We start from the raw sequence: 18793 nt of genomic DNA, 5'->3' as shown, positions 1-18793 counted from the left end.
GGCTAACTCAGAGGTTGTTTGCTCTGGTATTTGGATGGATCTTCTAATGGTGGTGTCCGGACAAGGGATTGGGGTTTTGGGTGACCAGTGGGAGGCTCACAGGGTGAATATATATATGAAAGGATATCCACATCCCTTAATCCATTCTCTGTGTCCCAGACGAGGATAAAGAATGACAATGGTTAGGCTTCGTGTATCCCCAAAGGACCCAAGGGTCACATCACAGCTGCATCTGGTAGGGTAGTAGCAACACTGAGTATAAGTTGGGGTTCTTGATGGAAGCTCAAGAGCTAGCAGCCCCTGGTGTTTGTCAAAGGGCTCCAATTTCCAGTTATAAGATGAATAAGTTCTAGGTATCTAATGTACAGTATGGTGATTATAGTGAACAATACTGTATTATGCAGAGGGTGCAAAAAAATGTATACACATTTTAAGAAAGGGAAAAACTATTAAAATTGTAATACTCAATATATTGTCAGCAAAAGATGAGTACAAGTCACGTTTGACTTCTGCAATTACAAGAGGTGCTCAAAGTAGTTACTATCAGCATCCAGACACTTCTGATTACGGCGAACATGGTTTGGTAGACTTCTGTGGTGAGCGTGTAAACCGTTCCAACACCACAGCAGAAGCAGCAGGCCTTGTTGCTGAGCGGCTCTTCCCCTGTGCACGTCACACACAGCACCACGCGTCTCAAACTTACCACGAATGCGTGCAGTTGTTGGGCGTGTTGGAGGTTCTGGTGCACACTCACGCCTCCATTGTTGTACTTCCACGACGTTCACGAATTTCAAATACCACTTCAAAATGGTCTTGTTCTCCTTGAATGACAACGTGCTTCCATCATTTTCTTTGACTGTCCTGCCTGTCCCATGGTGACGCTAGCATTCATTTGATTAACGCCATCTTTTGAGCGAACGTCATACTACACATTGCTACTGTAATTCAATTCAACTTTGAAAAGTAACACATAGATAACATCTCCGAAAATGTGTATACATTTTTTGGCCCCCCTGGTATATACTTGAAAGTTGCTAAGACAGTAGATCTTAAATGTTCTCACCACAAAAAGGAAATGGTAACTATGTGGCATGATGGAAGTGTTAGCTAACATTAAGATGGTAATCATTTTGCAATATATAACTGTCAAATTTACAGGTTATGCACCTCAAACTGACACGTTACATGTCAATTACATATCAATGAAACTGGTGGAGGGGGAAGAACTAACGCCCCTTTTGCCTGCCCAAAGACAAAGGGCTAAGTAAGGTGGATGATAGTAAATATCATCTTCATTACAGTTGAAGCTGGAATCAGAGAATGTGGTTGATATCTGCAGGCCCTAGGCCTGCTAACATTGAATCACAGCATTAGAAAGACTTAGGCATCCAGGCACCTACAGCCCTAGAAACTGCAGGCCTCCAGACTTGGGGGGAAGGATCTGGACCACTAAGGACCTACTGCAAGGCCCAGAGCACACATGCTCTCTTCATCTGGTCAGCTTCCAAGAGTGAGAGGAGAGAAAGGCAGCCTGTGCATACCCAGTCGTCCTTCCAAAACTGGCTGTTGGATAAGTCACTCCACCTCCCCCAGGCTGAGTGACTGAACCGGAGAGCAGCCAGGAATGTTACAGTAACAGACGTCTCTCCACGTGGAAACATACATCTGGGATGGGGAAAAACATGGGTCTCCTAAACTTCAAAATGCAAATGAAGTAGCACATTGTCTTCCCGCGGAGTCAGAGGTTACACTGATCCATTCTCCTTTGTTTCAGGTACATTGAGCATTACTTGGAGGAGTTCTTAACATCCGCCAACAAGCATTTCATGGTTGGCCACAAGGTCATATTTTACATCATGGTGGATGACGTGTCCAGGTTGCCTTTGGTAGAATTGGGTCCTCTGCGTTCCTTCAAAGTGTTTGAGATCCAGCCTGAGAAGAGGTGGCAGGACATCAGCATGATGCGCATGAAGACCATTGGGGAGCACATCGTGACCCACATCCAGCACGAGGTCGACTTCCTCTTCTGCATGGATGTGGACCAGGTCTTCCAGAACACCTTTGGGCTGGAGACGCTGGGCCAGTCGGTGGCGCAGTTGCAGGCCTGGTGGTACAAGGCAGAGCCCGACAAGTTCACTTATGAGAGGCGGAAGGAGTCCGCGGCATACATTCCGTTTGGCCAGGGGGATTTTTATTACCATGCGGCCATTTTTGGAGGAACACCCATCCAGGTTCTAAACATCACCCAAGAGTGCTTCAAGGGAATCCTCCAGGACAAGAAAAATGACATAGAAGCCGAGTGGCACGATGAAAGCCACCTAAACAAGTATTTCCTTCTCAACAAACCCACTAAAATCTTATCCCCAGAATATTGCTGGGATTATCATATAGGCCTGCCTTCAGATATTAAGACTGTCAAGTTATCTTGGCAGACAAAAGAATATAATTTGGTTAGAAATAATATCTGACTTTAAGTTGTGCCAGTAGGTTTCTGAATTTGAGAGAGAATGATTCTGGCTACTTTCTCAGAAAAATCACACTTAATTTTAACTTAAAAAAAAAATACTAACAAAACACCACCCCAGCAACTACATACTATTACTCCGTGTAACTTTGAGCCTTATAATAAGGGAGAATGAGCCTATGGTAATCAGATGTGCATTCCCAGTGATTTCGTGTCTATTCATGATTTGAGGAAAATACTATCAGCTGAACCAAAAAAGAAAAAGTAAAAACCAGAAACACTCTACATGTGCCAGATAATGTGCTGTAGAAAAGGGTGTTAAGGGAAGTGTTTGACAACAAGGTACAATTGTGGGGCGTTCCCCCGATTTCAGTGTTCTGTCTTCGCTGAGTCTAAAGCAACACAGAGTTGCTTTGCAGCAGCAGAACTCTTAGTGAGGACACAGCCTATCTTGGCAATCAATCCTCAAATGGTTTCTACAGCAGATTGCTGCAGGCCATTTGTAGTCCATGGCCTTTTCTCTCAGGATGTTGTTTGGCTTCTGTGTGAAAGATTGATGGAGATTCTCAGTGGCTATCATGGTAATGAATATTTGGTCACAGGGAATCCGAATGAGCCAGTGGGTGCTCAGGAAGTAAAAACAACGCCTCCAAGTGAGTTTGCCATGAAATAGCAAAGAGAGTAGAGAGAGGAGACAGTGCCACCTCGGAGAAGCACAGGACATGGGGTTGGTGCTTAAATGCAGCACGGATCCAAGTGCTGAATGGGAGGGGGACAGTGCGGATGGTCTCCAGCTGCCTGGATCCCACGACACCCAGACCAGAGAGTTCTTGAATGGAAGATGCTTGTTTTGCCCACATCACATTCAGTTTGCCAGATTCTGCAACTGTGTCTTCAAATCCCAGCCAGAGGAGGTGGATGGTGTCAAAGAGGACAAAGGCTTGCAGTGGACAGAAGAGGCATTTCCCAGACCTGGGCCTCTTGACAATCAGTTATCAGCAAGTCCCGCTGCCACCTGCTCCAACCCTCAGGGCTCCTCAGCCTATCGTGGCCCACTTGGAGGGCTGACATCAAGGGGTGGATTGGAGGAAAAGCCCTCCCTTCGTTACCTCCATTTCTCCCTGTCCCATCTGCACTAACGGGGTATAACAGCACAGGCCCATTTAATAAAATGGTTAATTGATTTTATATCAAAAGCAGGGGGTGGCAATGGGAGACCCAGTCCTTGTGACTGAACAAGTTAACATTCAATTCCCTTCTCTACGAGAAGCTGTGAAATCTTACATATTATTTAAAGTTAAGCAAGTCAGTGTAAAGGAAGTTAGGAGGCGACATTGACATATATGTGCAGGTGTATTTATATTTTGCTTGTGTCCCAGTTTAGGTGGTTTGTTTCCACGTTAAGGGATTTATTTGAAGAACCACTGCGCTGGCTTGATGTTCAGAACAATGGGCTTCTCTGAGAAAATGAAACCTACGTTTTCTCTACCGTTGCATTGTGTTTCCTGCTCTTCTTGCCAAAAAATACCACAACCCAGCCAAACAAAACAAAACCAACAAAAACCTTTGAAGAAGTGGACTTCGTAAAAGAGAGGAAGGCGATCACCTGTCAGGACTCTGGCTTCTCTGTAACTCAAGTTTTCTGGGATCCACTCTGGAATAGGGGAAGTCAATGATTTTAGTCCTAAACCAAAGAAATGATCTATCCTGAATGAATATAGAAATGGGCTGATGTTTACTTTTGAGGAAATCTTGATTTAAAAAAAAAAATGCATTTACATTTAATTCCCAAGTGGACAAACTAAAGATCTCATTAACAGTTATTCTTAAATATTAAAAAATATACCTGATTTACAATCGAATAAATTATTTTCTCAGTATATTCTGGTCTGGTCATGGATTGTGCATTTTCTCCCAAAGATGTTCAGAACTGTCAAGTATAGAATTTTAAATTGTTAGACTCCAAAAAGTCCTCCTGTGCTTCTAAAAATACGTCCACTGTTACAAAGATAGAAAAAACATGATTGAGATTTGCAAACTTTTAAAACAACAAATGTTCATATATAGAGATTTCCAGTGTGATGCACTAAAGTAATAAACTTCCAGCAGGCTACCCAGTAGGAAAAGGCTTGTCCCTGAAGCCCAGGTCGGGCACCATGGCAAAAGGAGAAAACAATGCCTTAACCATACTGGGGTTCATTAGTCACGCCTGGGAGAAGGCTGGATTTCCTGCAGGTCTGGGCACGTGTATTTGTAATAAATACAATGATCAAAGGTGTAATGAATACAAAGATCAAAGGCTGACGGAGTGCGGTGCTCTGGACGTACAACAGGGCATGATTCCGTCATTGTAGAGAATTACGGCCCTTTTATAGATGAGCAAAGTGCGGTTCAGAAAGGTTAAGCCACCCAGCTGGGAAGTGCTGAGCTGACGCTAAAACCAGAGAAGCAGACAAGGTAAATGTGCTGACACTACATATGGAGAGCCGCGTTTCATATCAAGGAAAATGCAACTTGACGAAAGAATCCTGTAAAGGGGCAATTTTGCCATAGGAATATTTTAAAACTAGGTATGTTCCCAGCCTGTACCATTTCCCACTTTTTATGCACTAAACTTGCCCCGAATGCATTAAATTAGTTAAAATGAATCAGGTAAAAAACAAAAGACTGTGCTTGTTCTTAGTCTTTACGTAGTGCATGCAGGGCTGATAGAAGACCTTAGGGCGCGTGAGCTGTTCTGCCAAGGCAGTGCCTTGCAGCGTGTAATTGGGCAGAGGGGCCGGGTGGAAGGGACAGGCATGCTTCTTTCTACTCTACCTTTAATCTGGTGGTCACTTGCTGATAGGGAAGAAGTTTTTTTAAGGCTAGAAGGGTCTCACTTCTTCCTTGGAATGACTCATCTTTGATCTCTTCCAGCCAAAGTCACCATGTAATTTACTAATGAGGGAACCACAGCCATTGCAATACTTGCAACTATTTATTAAATGTACTATTGAATGTAAATGTACTATTAAATGTAAATGTTATGTAAGTTAATAACAGGCATGGTAGCATACTCACAAATGTGAAATGTCATTGAAAACATGACTGCATAACATACAATGCATTCTTTTTAAGGAGCGAAAGGAGGGTTAAGTGAGGCTCCATCAGTCAAAGCCTCAGATCTATTATAAAAGGGTGCAGAGCTAGGATGCAAACCCAGGACTGTCTGACTAAATCCTTTGCTCTTTCCACAGCTCCAGTCTGCTTCCCTCACTCTTTCACATGCACACACACACACACACACACATCAACCATCTTGTTTTTGAAATTTGAGGACTCACCATAAAAGCTCTCAATTCCTTCATTAGGCATTAAAGAGAGAGAACTTAGACCAACAATTCTTCAGAAGCAGAAGGTAGGTCTAAACTCACCATATAGCCAAGTTGGAGAAGCAGACAAATGAAAGCTGAACAATGCAGTGCAAGGGACGTTAAGGGCTAAGGGGATGAAGGAGAGAAGGTGTCTGGACGGGGAGGTGGAAATAGCCTCAGCAGAGCTGACTCTGGACTGAGCTTTGAAAGAGAGGAGGGATCCCTGTGTGAGGAATGGAGGTGGTATGAGACTTCAGAGGGAGAAGCAGCAGATGTAAAGCAGAGGGCCGCGATAAGACTTGCACAGAGACTCAGAAAAATGGTGCTGAGGCCTTGGGACTCACTGAAACCACCTGGCAGAGCCTGTGTGAAAAGCAGTGAAGACCATGAGGGCGCTTTGGCTTGTTAAGGACCCATGTTCGCCCTGCATTTCTGGCTCTTGTTCTCTCCTCCCAGCAGTGCTTGTTCTCCTTTACGGAGTCTGTGATTTCCATGGAAACTGCAGCCATGGTTGGAGCAAGTGACCCAGGTAAGCCAGTCAGCACCTGCCATTCCTTTGGTGGCAATGATTGATTCCGGGGTGGGGAGGTGACCTAAACTAGTCCTATCAAAGTGAATCTCAGGTCCTCAGGAAATGAGGAAGCATGTAACACTGGGAGCGGCTGACACCTCTGGTGACCACGAGGAATATCAGCATTAGGATGAAACAGACATCAGGACTGGAAGAGCAGGGAAACTGAAGGAAACCTGGTGCCTGGTGACAGCCCTGAGCCACTGGCTCCAGCCTTACCTGAAGCCTGCACTGCCTGCGGCTTTTCGAATGTGTGAGCCAATAAAGTGCAATTATTGCTCAAACCAGTTGGAATTGGGCTTTCTCTTACAACTGAAAAAATCCCCCATTGGACCCTTCTAGCGTCATTTGTTCCTTAAAGGCAGGACCCTAGCCTCCATTTGCATCAGCTTCTGCACCTACTATATCACCTATCTCAGAGGCACCGCTTAACGAATATCTCTACAAGATGAACGAATGAATGAATCATCACATCCATTCCCATCATGCCTCATAAGAAGTGCTTTTTATAAATAAATAAAAAATTTTTAATCTTGATTGTGGATTCTGTCCTATTACTAAGCAGATGCTTTTATAGCTGGCACCTGGAACTTTCCCTCTGTACTGTAGTACTCAGTACAGCAACCCGGGTGCAGTCTGAGCCTCAGGCTCTAACCTGATGTGTACAATGTACTGGGTTCAGGGCTGCTTAAAGTTCAGTGCTGCTTGTGACAAATTTGCTTCATCAGTGTCGAGGAGTCGTTCTCAACCAGGATGCTTTTGCACCACCACCTCCATTCCTCAGCCCTCACCCCAACCCCAGGGATATTTGGTGATGTCTGAAGATAATGTTGTTTGTCACAAGTTGGTAGTGGTGGGGGTGGGATGATGCTCACATCTGGTGGGTAGAGGCCAGGGACGCTGCTAAACATCCTAAAATGCACAGGAGGGCCCCAGGACACAAAATTATCTGGCTCAAAATGATGAGGCTGAGAAATGCTGGTATAAAATTCCCTTGGACTTCATTAAGAAACAATGCATAATACCCATCTGTCGATACCCTAGGAATAGTTCCTGATGAGCGTCAGAAGGTAGTAACTCACCTCTTCATATTCCTTATAACATTTACAGCTAAGACAAAAGCGTAGAGTAGTTCCCTATACTGGACCTTAGAGAGCAGGAATTCCCAAAGATAACATTTTAAGCAACTGCAGTGATTAAAACAACAACAACAACAACAACAAACACATTCTTTTCTGGACCTGGTGAAGACTGCCCATTTGTAGAAATAGATATAAATTTTGCGTATAAATGAAAATAGCTATAGATCTTTATGGGGCTATGAAAAATCAGCCAAAGTTAGAACTCACATTCAGTGAACTGACTAGTTGTTCAGAATAAAAGGTGGTTATGCTAGCTAAGAGTTTTAGTTCAATATATTTTGATGGCAAGGAACATACATCCCCCTTGAGCTGTCTAAACCCAAAAGAGATTATTGGGAGGTTACTGGAGAGTTCTGCTGAATACAAGATGGAGTTAACAACCAGACAGCGGTATCTGAAGCTGGTTCATTCCTGCTTGGGAGCCTGTTGTACGCAATACCTCCCAACTCCCTGATCAGTGACTTCGCTGTGGAAGCTTGGGATCCGCCATGGTGGGAGAATTTATACCATGGGGATGAGCAAGCACTCGAAATCAGGTCTCCCTTGCCTGGCCCTACCTTGCTCTGCCCTGCCTTGCCCCTCCCCTCCCTCCTCTCACCCTTCTCTTCCTTTCCCATCCATTTTCTCTTTTTTAGGAGTTGGTTATATAAAAATTTACCAGCCTATCACTACAACCAGGCCATGAGCAAGAGACATGGCTTCACAGGGCTTCAACAGTAGAAAATTGTGAACTTCCCCTAGAGGTCGGCCGATATGATCCAGCTCCAACTACCTCCAGACTTAAGAGTTTCTTCATTCAAAACTCTAAATTCCTAGAAAAGAAAACCCAAATGGCACAACATCCATTCATGCTTCTAGCAGCTATGCCTCGGGGAAGGTTTACTGGAGGGTGGATTTACCATGGGGTAGTTCTTGGTCTATTGTTGTGAGCTGAATAGATGCCTCTAAAAGTACCTACCACATTCCACTTAGAGCTGTCTGGCTGTCAAGCATTTCTTCCCACACATCTAAAATATGTCCTGCTACCATAATCCAAAAACAGCACGCACTACTCTAACACAGCCCTCGCTCCTAATAGCAGAACATAGAATCCACAGATAATGCCAGAGGGACAGGCTTCTCAGAGTCTACTATCTCCAGTTAACAACCATTTCTCCTTTGGTTCCTCACAGAGCCCATCTGACTATTCTGCAATCTGTGAAATAAATAATAAATTTAGCTCACACTCAAACTATAGAGTCAATAGGGAGAGACAAGGCAGGAAGAGGGAAAAAATTATAACTCCTTTTGAAAGGAAATGACGTTATCTGCTCAAAGGGCATTTCCTTGCTCTGGAATTCAGTGGGCCTGTGCTGTAAGTTTTCTATCAAGGGTAGCCTCAGTCTTCATCCATCACTGCAGTCTAATTCAGACCCTTTGAACTATGTAAGATATAACTGGCATAAGACATCCAGTGGCAGGGCAACTTGCTTGCAACCTATACCAGCTGGTGAGCTTTCTCTTGTCCAGGGTCCCCTTGGAAACTCACTGCCTTTACAGTTATCAGGCAAATGGGAGGCAGCTGGATACCCTGGTATGTGGGATACTGTCTCCAAAATCCACAGTAGCCCACAGGAGTTATGCCTTTCTCTTAGTTGTCAGAGGCATAAAGCACTGGTTCTCAAATTTGGCCGCACCCTGGAATTACCTGAAGGACTAGTATTGATGCCTTGTTCTGACCCCAGAGATTCTAATTCAGTTGGAATGAAGTGGGCATTAAGATTTTAAAAACCTTCCCAGGTAAAGAGGATTCTGGGAATATGATGGAGTAGGAAGCACTGGGAATCTGTCTCCATACCTAGACAATAAGTGTACTGGCAGAATCTGTCTGATGTGACTATTTTGGAACTCTGGAGTCTATTGAAGGCTTGGATGGAAAATTAAGGTTAATTTCAGTCAATTTCAGCTCTTAAAACAGTAGCAGCTACCCATTTTCCACTTTCTTCCATCTGGCAGGCAGCTGTACAAGTGTTCCGGGAGCAGCTTGCATGTAGCTTGTGGAAGCCAGGATGGGCCAAAAGGACCCTGTCCTCCAAATATTAGGAATCTATGCTCTGATTGCTCGTTGCTGCTTCTGATCACCAAGGTGTAGACAAAGAGCAGACAACCATTGTTGTTGCACCTACCTTCATTGTTGCAAGCACCTTCCCCTCCAGTTGAAGTGACTTCCAGGGTATTTTTAAAGGTGTAGCACCCTTTTTCTCTCCCTTCATTTTTCTCTTTAACCCCTTTGGGAGCAGATATTAAACACCAGGACATTCAAAAACAACTACATATGTGGGGGAAATTAGAAAGTGACCACGCAGGGAATTCCTTTTTTTCTCACTCCCTGGCCATCTTGATAACTGCTCTTTACTGGGAGATGTCCCACCTAAGGTAGGAAGATGGTGGCTGCAAAGAAGACAAAGATGTAGCTGGAATAGATAAACTCTAGGCTCCAACTTATTATGAAAAGTGGAAAGTACGTGCTGGGGTACAAGCAGACTCTGAATGATCAGACAAGGCAAAGCAAAACTGGTCGTCCTCACCAACAACTACCTAGCCTTGAGGAAATCTGAAATAGAAAACTGCACCATGTTGGCTAAGAATGGTGTTCCTCACTACTATGGCAATAATATTGAACTGGGCACAGCATGTGGAAAATAACTACAGAGCATGCACACTGGCTATCATTGATCCAGGGGATTCTGATATCATTAGAAGCGTGCCAGAACAGACTGATGAAAAGTAAATCCTGCAAAATTTTTCTTTAATAAAACTGGCCAGAGCTTGTTAAGAAAGAAGGAAGGAAGGAAGGAAGGAAGGAAGGAAGGAAGGAAGGAAGGAAGGAAAGAAGGACAGAGGAAACAAAGGAAAAGAAAGTGGCCATGCATGCCCTGGGAAAGGCCCTGAAAAGACCTCAGAAGACCTTAAATTATACCTTAGACTGACCTTTGGCACAGAGACAGCCTACAACAATCAAAAGAGTGAAAACAATAACAAAGAACAGCTAACCTTGGAGAAGGGAGATAATTTGATTTCCAGAGTCATCACAGTATTAGATTCAAATGTAGAGTTTTCAACAAAAAAAGTCACAGTCACAAGGCATACAAAGAAACAGTAAAGTATGGCCCATTCAAAGGAAAAAATAAATAAATAAACAGAAACTGTTCTTGGAAATGATGGCAGATATACTAGACAAAGACTTTAAAACAATTATCAAACATGCTCCAAGAACTATAGGATGATGTGGAAAAAGTCAATAAAATGATGTATAAACAAAATGGAAATCCCAATAAAGAGTGAGGGAAACTGAAAATAAACCAGTAAGCATTCTGGAGCTGAAAATTACAATGTGAAATGAAAAATTCACTAGAGGGACTTAAATACAGATTTGAGCAGGCAAAAGAAAGAATCCGTGAACTTGAAGATAATACAGTGGAAAATATCAACTCTGAGAAACAGAAAAAAAATTGAAGAGAAGTGAAGAGAGCATAAGAGACCTATTGGACACCATTAACCTGAGCAACATATACATTAAGGGAGTCCCAGAATAAGAAGAGAGAGAGACTATTTGAAGAAATAATGCCTGAAAACTTCCCAAATTTAATGAAAGACATGAATATAAACATGTAAGAAGCTCACTGAACTCCAAGTATGATGAACTCAAAGAGACCCACACCGAGACACATTATAATCAAACTTTTAAAAAGAAAGATAAAGACAAAGAGTCTCTTGAAAGTAGCAAGAGAGAAGTAGCTTTTCACACACAAGGGATCCTCATTGGAAGATTTCTCATTGGAAACTTTGGAGGTCAGGAGGGAGTCTTGCAGGGCGAAATGAAAGGACATTACATAGTAACTGAAAGCCATATGGAGAAATAAAAATCTCAATATAAGTAAATACATGGATAATGATAAAAGCTAGTATTATAACAATGGTTTATAACTCCACTTTTTGTTTTCTACATTATTTAAGAGAAATACATTTAAAAAAATTTTTTCTAGTCTAAAAGCTAGTATTATTATAACTTTGGTTTATAACTCCAACATTTCTTTTTTATATAATTAAGAGGTTAATGCATTTAAAATAATTATTATTCTGGGGCACACAATGTATAAAGATGTAATTTTTGTGACATCAGCAACCATAAAGGGTGGGGACAGAGCTGTAAAGGAGCAAAGTTTTGATATCTTATTGAAGTTAAGCTGGCATAAATTCTAATTTGAGTGTTATAATTCATGATGTTAAATATAATCCTCATGATTACCACAAAGAAAATAGCTATAGAATATACACAAAGGAAATGAGAAAGATTTTAAAATATTTCACTACAAAACATCAACTAAACAAAAATAAATAATGCACGAAATAATGGACAAAAGAAGCTATAAAATACATAGAAAACAAAAAACTAAATGACAGAAATAAGTCCCTCCTTATCAGTAATTCCTTTACATGTAAATGAAAATAAAGGTAAAGCCTTTACTCTTCCGGAGTGGCTGAGATGACAAGGTCATGTGAAAATATCAACCTGAATGACTTTAGAAATAAATGTTTCTGCTTCCTTTTGTTTGCTTTCTTATTCTTGTGTTGACTTCATGTTTATTGTAACTATACCTTTTCAATCATAACCCATCTCAAACACTTCCTGAAAGTAGATGGGCTTTAAAATAGGTTTCTTAATATTGTTATGCCTGTTCATGCCTCACGACCCTATTTGTCCAACCAAAGGGTATTGCATTTCCTGGTTTATTCCTCTTTTTCCCCCCTCCAAAAGGCCCCAATGTGGAGAGACTCTCCCAACGACAGAGTATGGAAACTTCTGCATGCAGGTGATGATTATTTTAAAAGTAAATAGATTTTAATTTCTTCTCTTTTTCACATACAATGATTGACATCACTCTATCTTTCATTTCCCTGACCTTTTCTTCTATAGTATTTAATCTGTTTATAAGCACATCCACTAACACTTTCATTTCAAATATAGTATTTCTAAAGTTCTGGAATGTCCATTTCTTAATAGCTTCCATTTCTTTGTTCATTCATTTTGACCAAGTTTTTCATTAAATTGTCAAACATTTTTATATTAGCTGCTTTAAAGTCCTTGTTTACCACTTCCAACATCTGAGTTATATGGGGGTCCATTTCTCTTCACTATGGTTCACATGATGCTGTTTCATGCATGTCTAGTAACATTTTAAAAATGTATACCTGACATTATGGATGACATGTTGTAGAGACTCTGGATTTTGTTATTTTCCTCTGAAGAGTGCTGATTTTTGTCTGAACAGAGAGTTAACTGGACCGGACTCAAATTCCAAACACCATTTCTCCTTCAGGGGGTATCAGCTGAAATTTCTCCATTTTTATAGCATTTCAAATGTTTCTATTTCCTGGGGAAACTGCAGTCTTTCATATGCATGGACAGTTCAGTTGTCATCCAAGTTTTGGGTCAGAGTTTCTATGCAGATTTGGGGGCACCCCATGCTGTGTCTCCCTCTTGCTGGGATTTTCCCTATTATTTCTCAGCCACCTCTAAAACTACCATCTCCAGCTTATGACTCCTCAAGTTTTTCTATGTGAGTTCCTCCCACCAAGCTCTGTGTGAATTAGGGGATAACCTCAAATGGAAAGCTGTGTAAATGTGAATTTTACCCAGTACACTCCCCTCCTTTCAAGAATCAGCCTGTTTTTAGCCACACTCCTTTGCCTTCAAATAGTTTTAACTTTATTTTTGTTTTAATTTCATCCAGAGCTTATGACTGTCATCCATGGGAGCATAAGTTCGGTATAACCTACTCTGCTGTGACCCAAAACAGATTCTAATTCGGTGTTAATTTAATTATCCTCCTTCAATACCCGCCTTTTTTCTTCTAGGAAGAATGAAAATCAACAGAAAATTTCTAATGTTGATATGGATTTTATTTCCGTATGGATCATGTATAGTACATATTATTTCAGGCAAGTGTAAAACATTAGTGAATAGCAATGACTTACTTAATTCATTTTATTTCTTTAAAAAACAATTTTTTGGGGGGGAATATCAGGGAACGGTGTGTTTCTCTAGGGCCCATCAGCTCCAAGTCATTGTCCTTCAATCTAATTGTGGAAAGCGCAGCTCAGCTCCAAGTCCAGTTGCCGTTTTCAATCTTAGTAGCAGGGGGTGCAGCCCACCATGCCATGTGGGAATTGAACCAGCAACCTTGTTGTTGAGAGCTCGCGCTCTAACCAAGTCATCCGGCTGCCCACTTAATTCATTTTCTTAATAGTGTCTTTTGATGAGCAGAGTTTTCTTATTTTGATGAAGTATAATTTGTCACTTTTTAGTTGTTGTTTCCTCTAATCTATGTCAGAGACCTTTACTTGCAAGTTACAAAGTTATTCCATGATGTTTTTTCTCTAAAGGCTGTGGATTTTGCTTTTATGCTTAGATTTATTACTCATTTTGAATTAACTTTTTGTGTGGTGTGAGGTACACAAAACAATATGGGTGAGTTGCAAAACCTTGGAGTGAAGAAAGCCGAATGTAAAGAGTGCATGCTGTACAATTCTATTAATATGCACTTCTACAGCAGGAATAACTCAGCTATAGTAATAGAAATCAGAACACTGGTTTTCTGGGTGGGGGAGGGTGGTGACTCAAAGGGGCACAAGAAAAGTTACTGGGTCGTGCAGATGTTCTATGTCTTAAAGTGGTTTTTACATACACGTGTACATGTGTAACAAACCAAATAAAGTGTACAGTTAAACTGTGTTTTACTTCATGTAAATTATATTTCAATTAATAATGTATTATGAAGACTTTTTAAAAATCCACAAGAAAAGAAAGAAACTTAAATAATCCCATTTTTTTAAACAGTGGGACAAAATCTAGTCCCCTGGTAATGGCAAAGAGAAGTTACAGGCATAAGAATTGTTATGATTACAAGTATCTAGTTCTTTCATCATCAAAAGAGAATCTGATGACATCACTCATAGAAGACTGAAATAATAAACACATAAACTAGAGAGGGCCGAAGACCAATAGTAGGTTATCTGATTCATGATTTTTCAAAGGCCTCAGAATTTCATACTTGAAAACTGTCTGCTCTCTTAAGATTCTCCACACGTCTTCCTAAACCACTATACCATAAATGTGAAGTCTTCAAGGAAGAAACTGTATACAATTCCTACATGATCTTAGGAAAACAAAAGGTAAGCGTTTGTCCTTAATTTCAACCAAATTAAGCCACATCCAATTTCTTTTCTGTACACAGTTTCATATCACATAGATCAAATATCACAAAGGCGTTTTGTAAACTTGATGGCTAAAATTCCAAGGTCAATGCACAAATAATCTAAAAGTTATAGTTAAGCCTCCATCCAGTCAGCGCTCTGAATCAATGTTATATTCAAATACTTTTTAGAAAGGGCATATATTTAATACTGTTATCAGTTCTATCACCTATCTTGGAATGATAAACTTCATAATATTATTTAGTTACAAATAATGAATACATTCCTTTATAATTATACAAGTCTTTAGAGTCCAAGTAAGTATTGTAGTAATTACCGCTTTTCTCTGACACCCACCCTGAAAGAGTTAGGTGGGGAAGTGATGTAACTTTTCTACAGGAAAAAGCCTTTTGTATTTTGGAAAAGATGAACAAAGTTTATAAGATCTCTTGTATCAAGGCCAGCTTAGACCAGCTAATGTCCTAAAACTTTGGGCAGATAGCTCAGATAAAGTGTCTCTCCACTGACTCAACTCTATTTTCATTTAAAGCAACATCCAAAGATCACAGATGCCTTAAATCCTAGCTAACGTCTATTAATTAAATCGTCTAGTTTAAGTCATGGAGAGGCAAGATTCCACACAGCTTACACTGTATACATTGTACTTTATTTAATCTTTTTTCTGTTTCTTTTTCCTTCCAGTAAAGGATGAGATACAACAGAATAACAATTCTATTGTTATTGCTTTTATTGTGTGTATGGGCCCTACAAAGAGAATATCAATTCAGGTAACTTTTAAAAATTAATGAATATTGTGTTTGGTAAGGATCTGTTTATGTCATAAAGGTTATAGGCTCACGCCCTGGATAAATCAACATCCAACTATATCAATCCAAATATACCCAAATATCTCCAATGATATCTAAATACATCAGAATATAGCCTTCAGCATAAAAATCCTTTGTTTCCAATGGGATCAACGGTAAACATAATTTTTGTAAGCCCATATGTGTGAGAAGAAGTAAAGTTCAGCTGCCAAAACAGGTACTGTATAATTACAGCAATGTCAAGTAGCAAATATTATAGAGAAACTGCCATTTTTAAATAGGTGGCATCTTCTTTAAGAAACATCCCTAATATTGGTGGCTTTGGGCACTATATAGAGTATTTGCCCTCCACATATTTGAGACAGGCAGAAAGACCTCATAGGCAATTAGCAAATGTCATTGTTTTAATGATATTAAGTAAGCTTCTCTCATTTGTGTCTCAAAGGATGAGTTATTTTTTAAGATACAGCATGAGTAATTTTTTGTCAGTCATTTGATACGATATAGCATATGAGGGATATTTATCAGTCAAATCACCTCAGTAATTTTTATCATGTTCATTACTGTATCTCCACAACCAACCATGTACTTGGCATGTAGTATGTGCCTTGGTCCGTTCAGGCTGAATGAACAAAATACCGTACACTGAATGGCTTATGAACAACAGAAATTTGTTTCTCATAGTTCTGGAGGCTGGGACGTCCAAGATCAAGGCACCAGCCGAGAAGGTGTCTGGTGAGGGCCTCTTTCTGGTTCACAGACAACCATCCTTTCACAGTGTCCTCACATGGTGGAAGGGACGAGGGATCTCTCTGGGATCTCTTTTCTAAGGGCACTAATCCCATTCACGAGGGCCCCACTCTCGTGACCTAATCACCTCCCAAAGATCCCACCTCTTAATATCATCATGGGGGGCGTTAAGGATTTCAACAGATGAATTTGAGGGGAACACAAACATTCCATCCATAACATTCTGTGTGCATGAAATATTTGGTAATACTAGGTAATAAAATGAATGGATGGATGGAGTGTAATTCTAGTCATCTTAAATGTGGAAACCCCTCATATAAATTTAAAAGTAATATAATGCTTTTTATTTCCCCTAAGCATGAAGAAACTACAGAGGATATATCGGTGCTGGTAAGTCTTTATGTACAAATATGCTATGACCTCTTCTTTGAGGATAAAACCAGTTGGAGGACAAGGGAGTACCTGCCAGTCCTTGGTTCCTTCAGGCAGGGTAAACCAACACAGTTTTACAAACACGTGTTGGAGATATTTATTTAAGGTCAGAATACTAGGAGTCAAAGAAACAGCAGAGTGGCAGAGTTCTGTCTCTGGTTAGGGGAACGTGTTACAGGAGCCAGAAGCCAGCCTCCAGGAACCTTGGGTCTTTTCAAGCTTTGGGCAAACACACAGGAATTAAGTCTTGACCAAAAGATTCTCAGGAGATTGCTACAAAATTATGCCATCAGGATGTGTGCAGAAAAAACGGACTTCAGCAGAGAGGAAAATTTGCCCAAAGACTGTGTAAGATCCAATACCATGATATGTTCTTCAATTTCTCCTATAGTCGTAAGATCCCCCAGTGAAGGGAAAGCAACTTTCCTTTCTGATGCTTGTTGTCCAGGGGCCTTGTCTCTCTGATGGTTCTATGATTTACACCACGCCCACTAAAATCATGACTCCACACTTAGGTGAGCTGTGCAATGCATGGAAATAAGGTAGGAAGAAGGTTTTCCTGTAGCGGGCAGAGTAAGTTGCCCCCATATGTAACCGTGGCTAACAGGGGGCAGTAACTTTCAACCACCTGAAAATAGCAGGGAAACCCCTAAGCAAAGGTGGGAACATTCAAGAAAGTCTGCTCAAGTAGAGGGTGGAGAAGGAATGGATTAAAATATTTTCTGAAATATATGGTGATGGAAGGAGAACTGACTCTGGGTGGTGAACACACAATGGGATTTATGGATGATGTAATACAGAATTGTACACCTGAAATCTATGTAATTTTACTAACAATTGTCACCCCAATAAATTAAAAAAAATACATATATATTTTCTGGCAGAATGTATTCAATGCAACACAATCGCACAATCGTTCTATTATTAATATTAGTTCTCTTTAGCCATATCATCCTAACACTCCTCATTCGCAGGCATCACTGACAATGGAAACGGGTGCTGGGTAGAATGCCACGTCTCAGTCACACCCGACGTTGCAGTTACTCGTCTGTGTACATACATAGGCACAAAGGCCATCTTATGACATACAACTCAGCCCCATAGCTGCCCAGTCCCCTCGTTAACTCAGCCCAGGGGCAGCTCTCCAAAGGTGTCCTAGCCAGGGTGCATCAGTGTGTAGCAAGGAGGGAAAGTAAGGACTCGGACACAACTGCTTGTCTTCCCACCTGCTCTGTGATTATGGACAAGATCATAAAAACGCTCTGTGCCTTAGTTTCCTCATCTAGTAAAATGGGGATAATAATAATAACAGTACCTATCTCATAGGGGTGGATTAAATTACATAGTACTTAGGAATGTATTCCATAGGTATTAGCTTTTGGTTGTTGTTCGGTAGTTTCTTTTTTTTTATTTTTATTTTTTTCAATTATAATTGGCATATTAGCAATTAACAAAAGGCATCTCACTTCATCTAGCAGATTAGGAAATTCGTCCCCTAGGAAGGGATATTCAAAACGAGAGCCAGAGGCTATGTGGAAATTAGCAGGTTGAAGTTGTGGCATGTTTAAGGAAATAGAAAAAGGTCAGTGAGCCTGGAGAATTGTAAGTGTGCGGCTAGGTAGGGAGGTGGCTGAACAGTGTGAGGGTCAGATCATGCAGAATATTATGGCCACATAAGGAACGTGGATATGATCCTAGGACAGCGGGAAGCTGCTGAATGCTGTTAAACAGAATAGTGACATGATAACTCTGGAGCTTCACAAACATGATACTGGAAGCAGAACGGAAATATGAAGAATGGGTTGAAAAGGGGCAGTGCAAGGACAGGCCGAGAGGGCAACGCATTGCTAATTGTGGGGGATGGGAATATAGAGGTTCATTACATTGGTCTCTTTACATTTGTGTACCTTTCACATTTTTCATACTAAAAAGTTTTTTTTAAGTGTATGGTGAAACCAATTAGCAGGGGTACCCCAGACAAGAGATGATGGCGACCTGAAGTCCTGTGGTGGCAGGGC

The 18793-nt window shown here is 40.9% G+C and overlaps 1 protein-coding gene and 1 pseudogene across 3 annotated transcripts in view; both read left to right on the top strand.

The window, feature by feature from the left end:
• The window catches only part of GGTA1 (glycoprotein alpha-galactosyltransferase 1 (inactive)), a 57345-nt gene extending 53001 nt beyond the window's left edge, over window positions 1–4344 (top strand). For all 3 annotated transcript variants that reach the window (XM_019731229.2, XM_019731230.2, XM_019731228.2), the window contains one exon: window positions 1775–4344. In XM_019731229.2, coding sequence (XP_019586788.1) covers window positions 1775–2468 — 694 coding nt within the window. In that variant the 3' untranslated portion in view covers window positions 2469–4344. The remainder of the gene's footprint in view (window positions 1–1774) is intronic.
• A 150-nt stretch (window positions 4345–4494) lies between these two features.
• Window positions 4495–10300, top strand: LOC109447142 (large ribosomal subunit protein eL30; annotated as a pseudogene).
• The last annotated feature ends 8493 nt before the right edge of the window (window positions 10301–18793 follow it).

Source organism: Rhinolophus sinicus, linkage group LG04, assembly GCF_036562045.2.
Source record: "Rhinolophus sinicus isolate RSC01 linkage group LG04, ASM3656204v1, whole genome shotgun sequence".
Taxonomy (NCBI): Eukaryota; Metazoa; Chordata; class Mammalia; order Chiroptera; family Rhinolophidae; genus Rhinolophus; species Rhinolophus sinicus.
The sequence above is the reverse complement of the archived record's forward strand: the minus strand, read 5'-3'. Positions and strand labels throughout refer to the sequence as shown.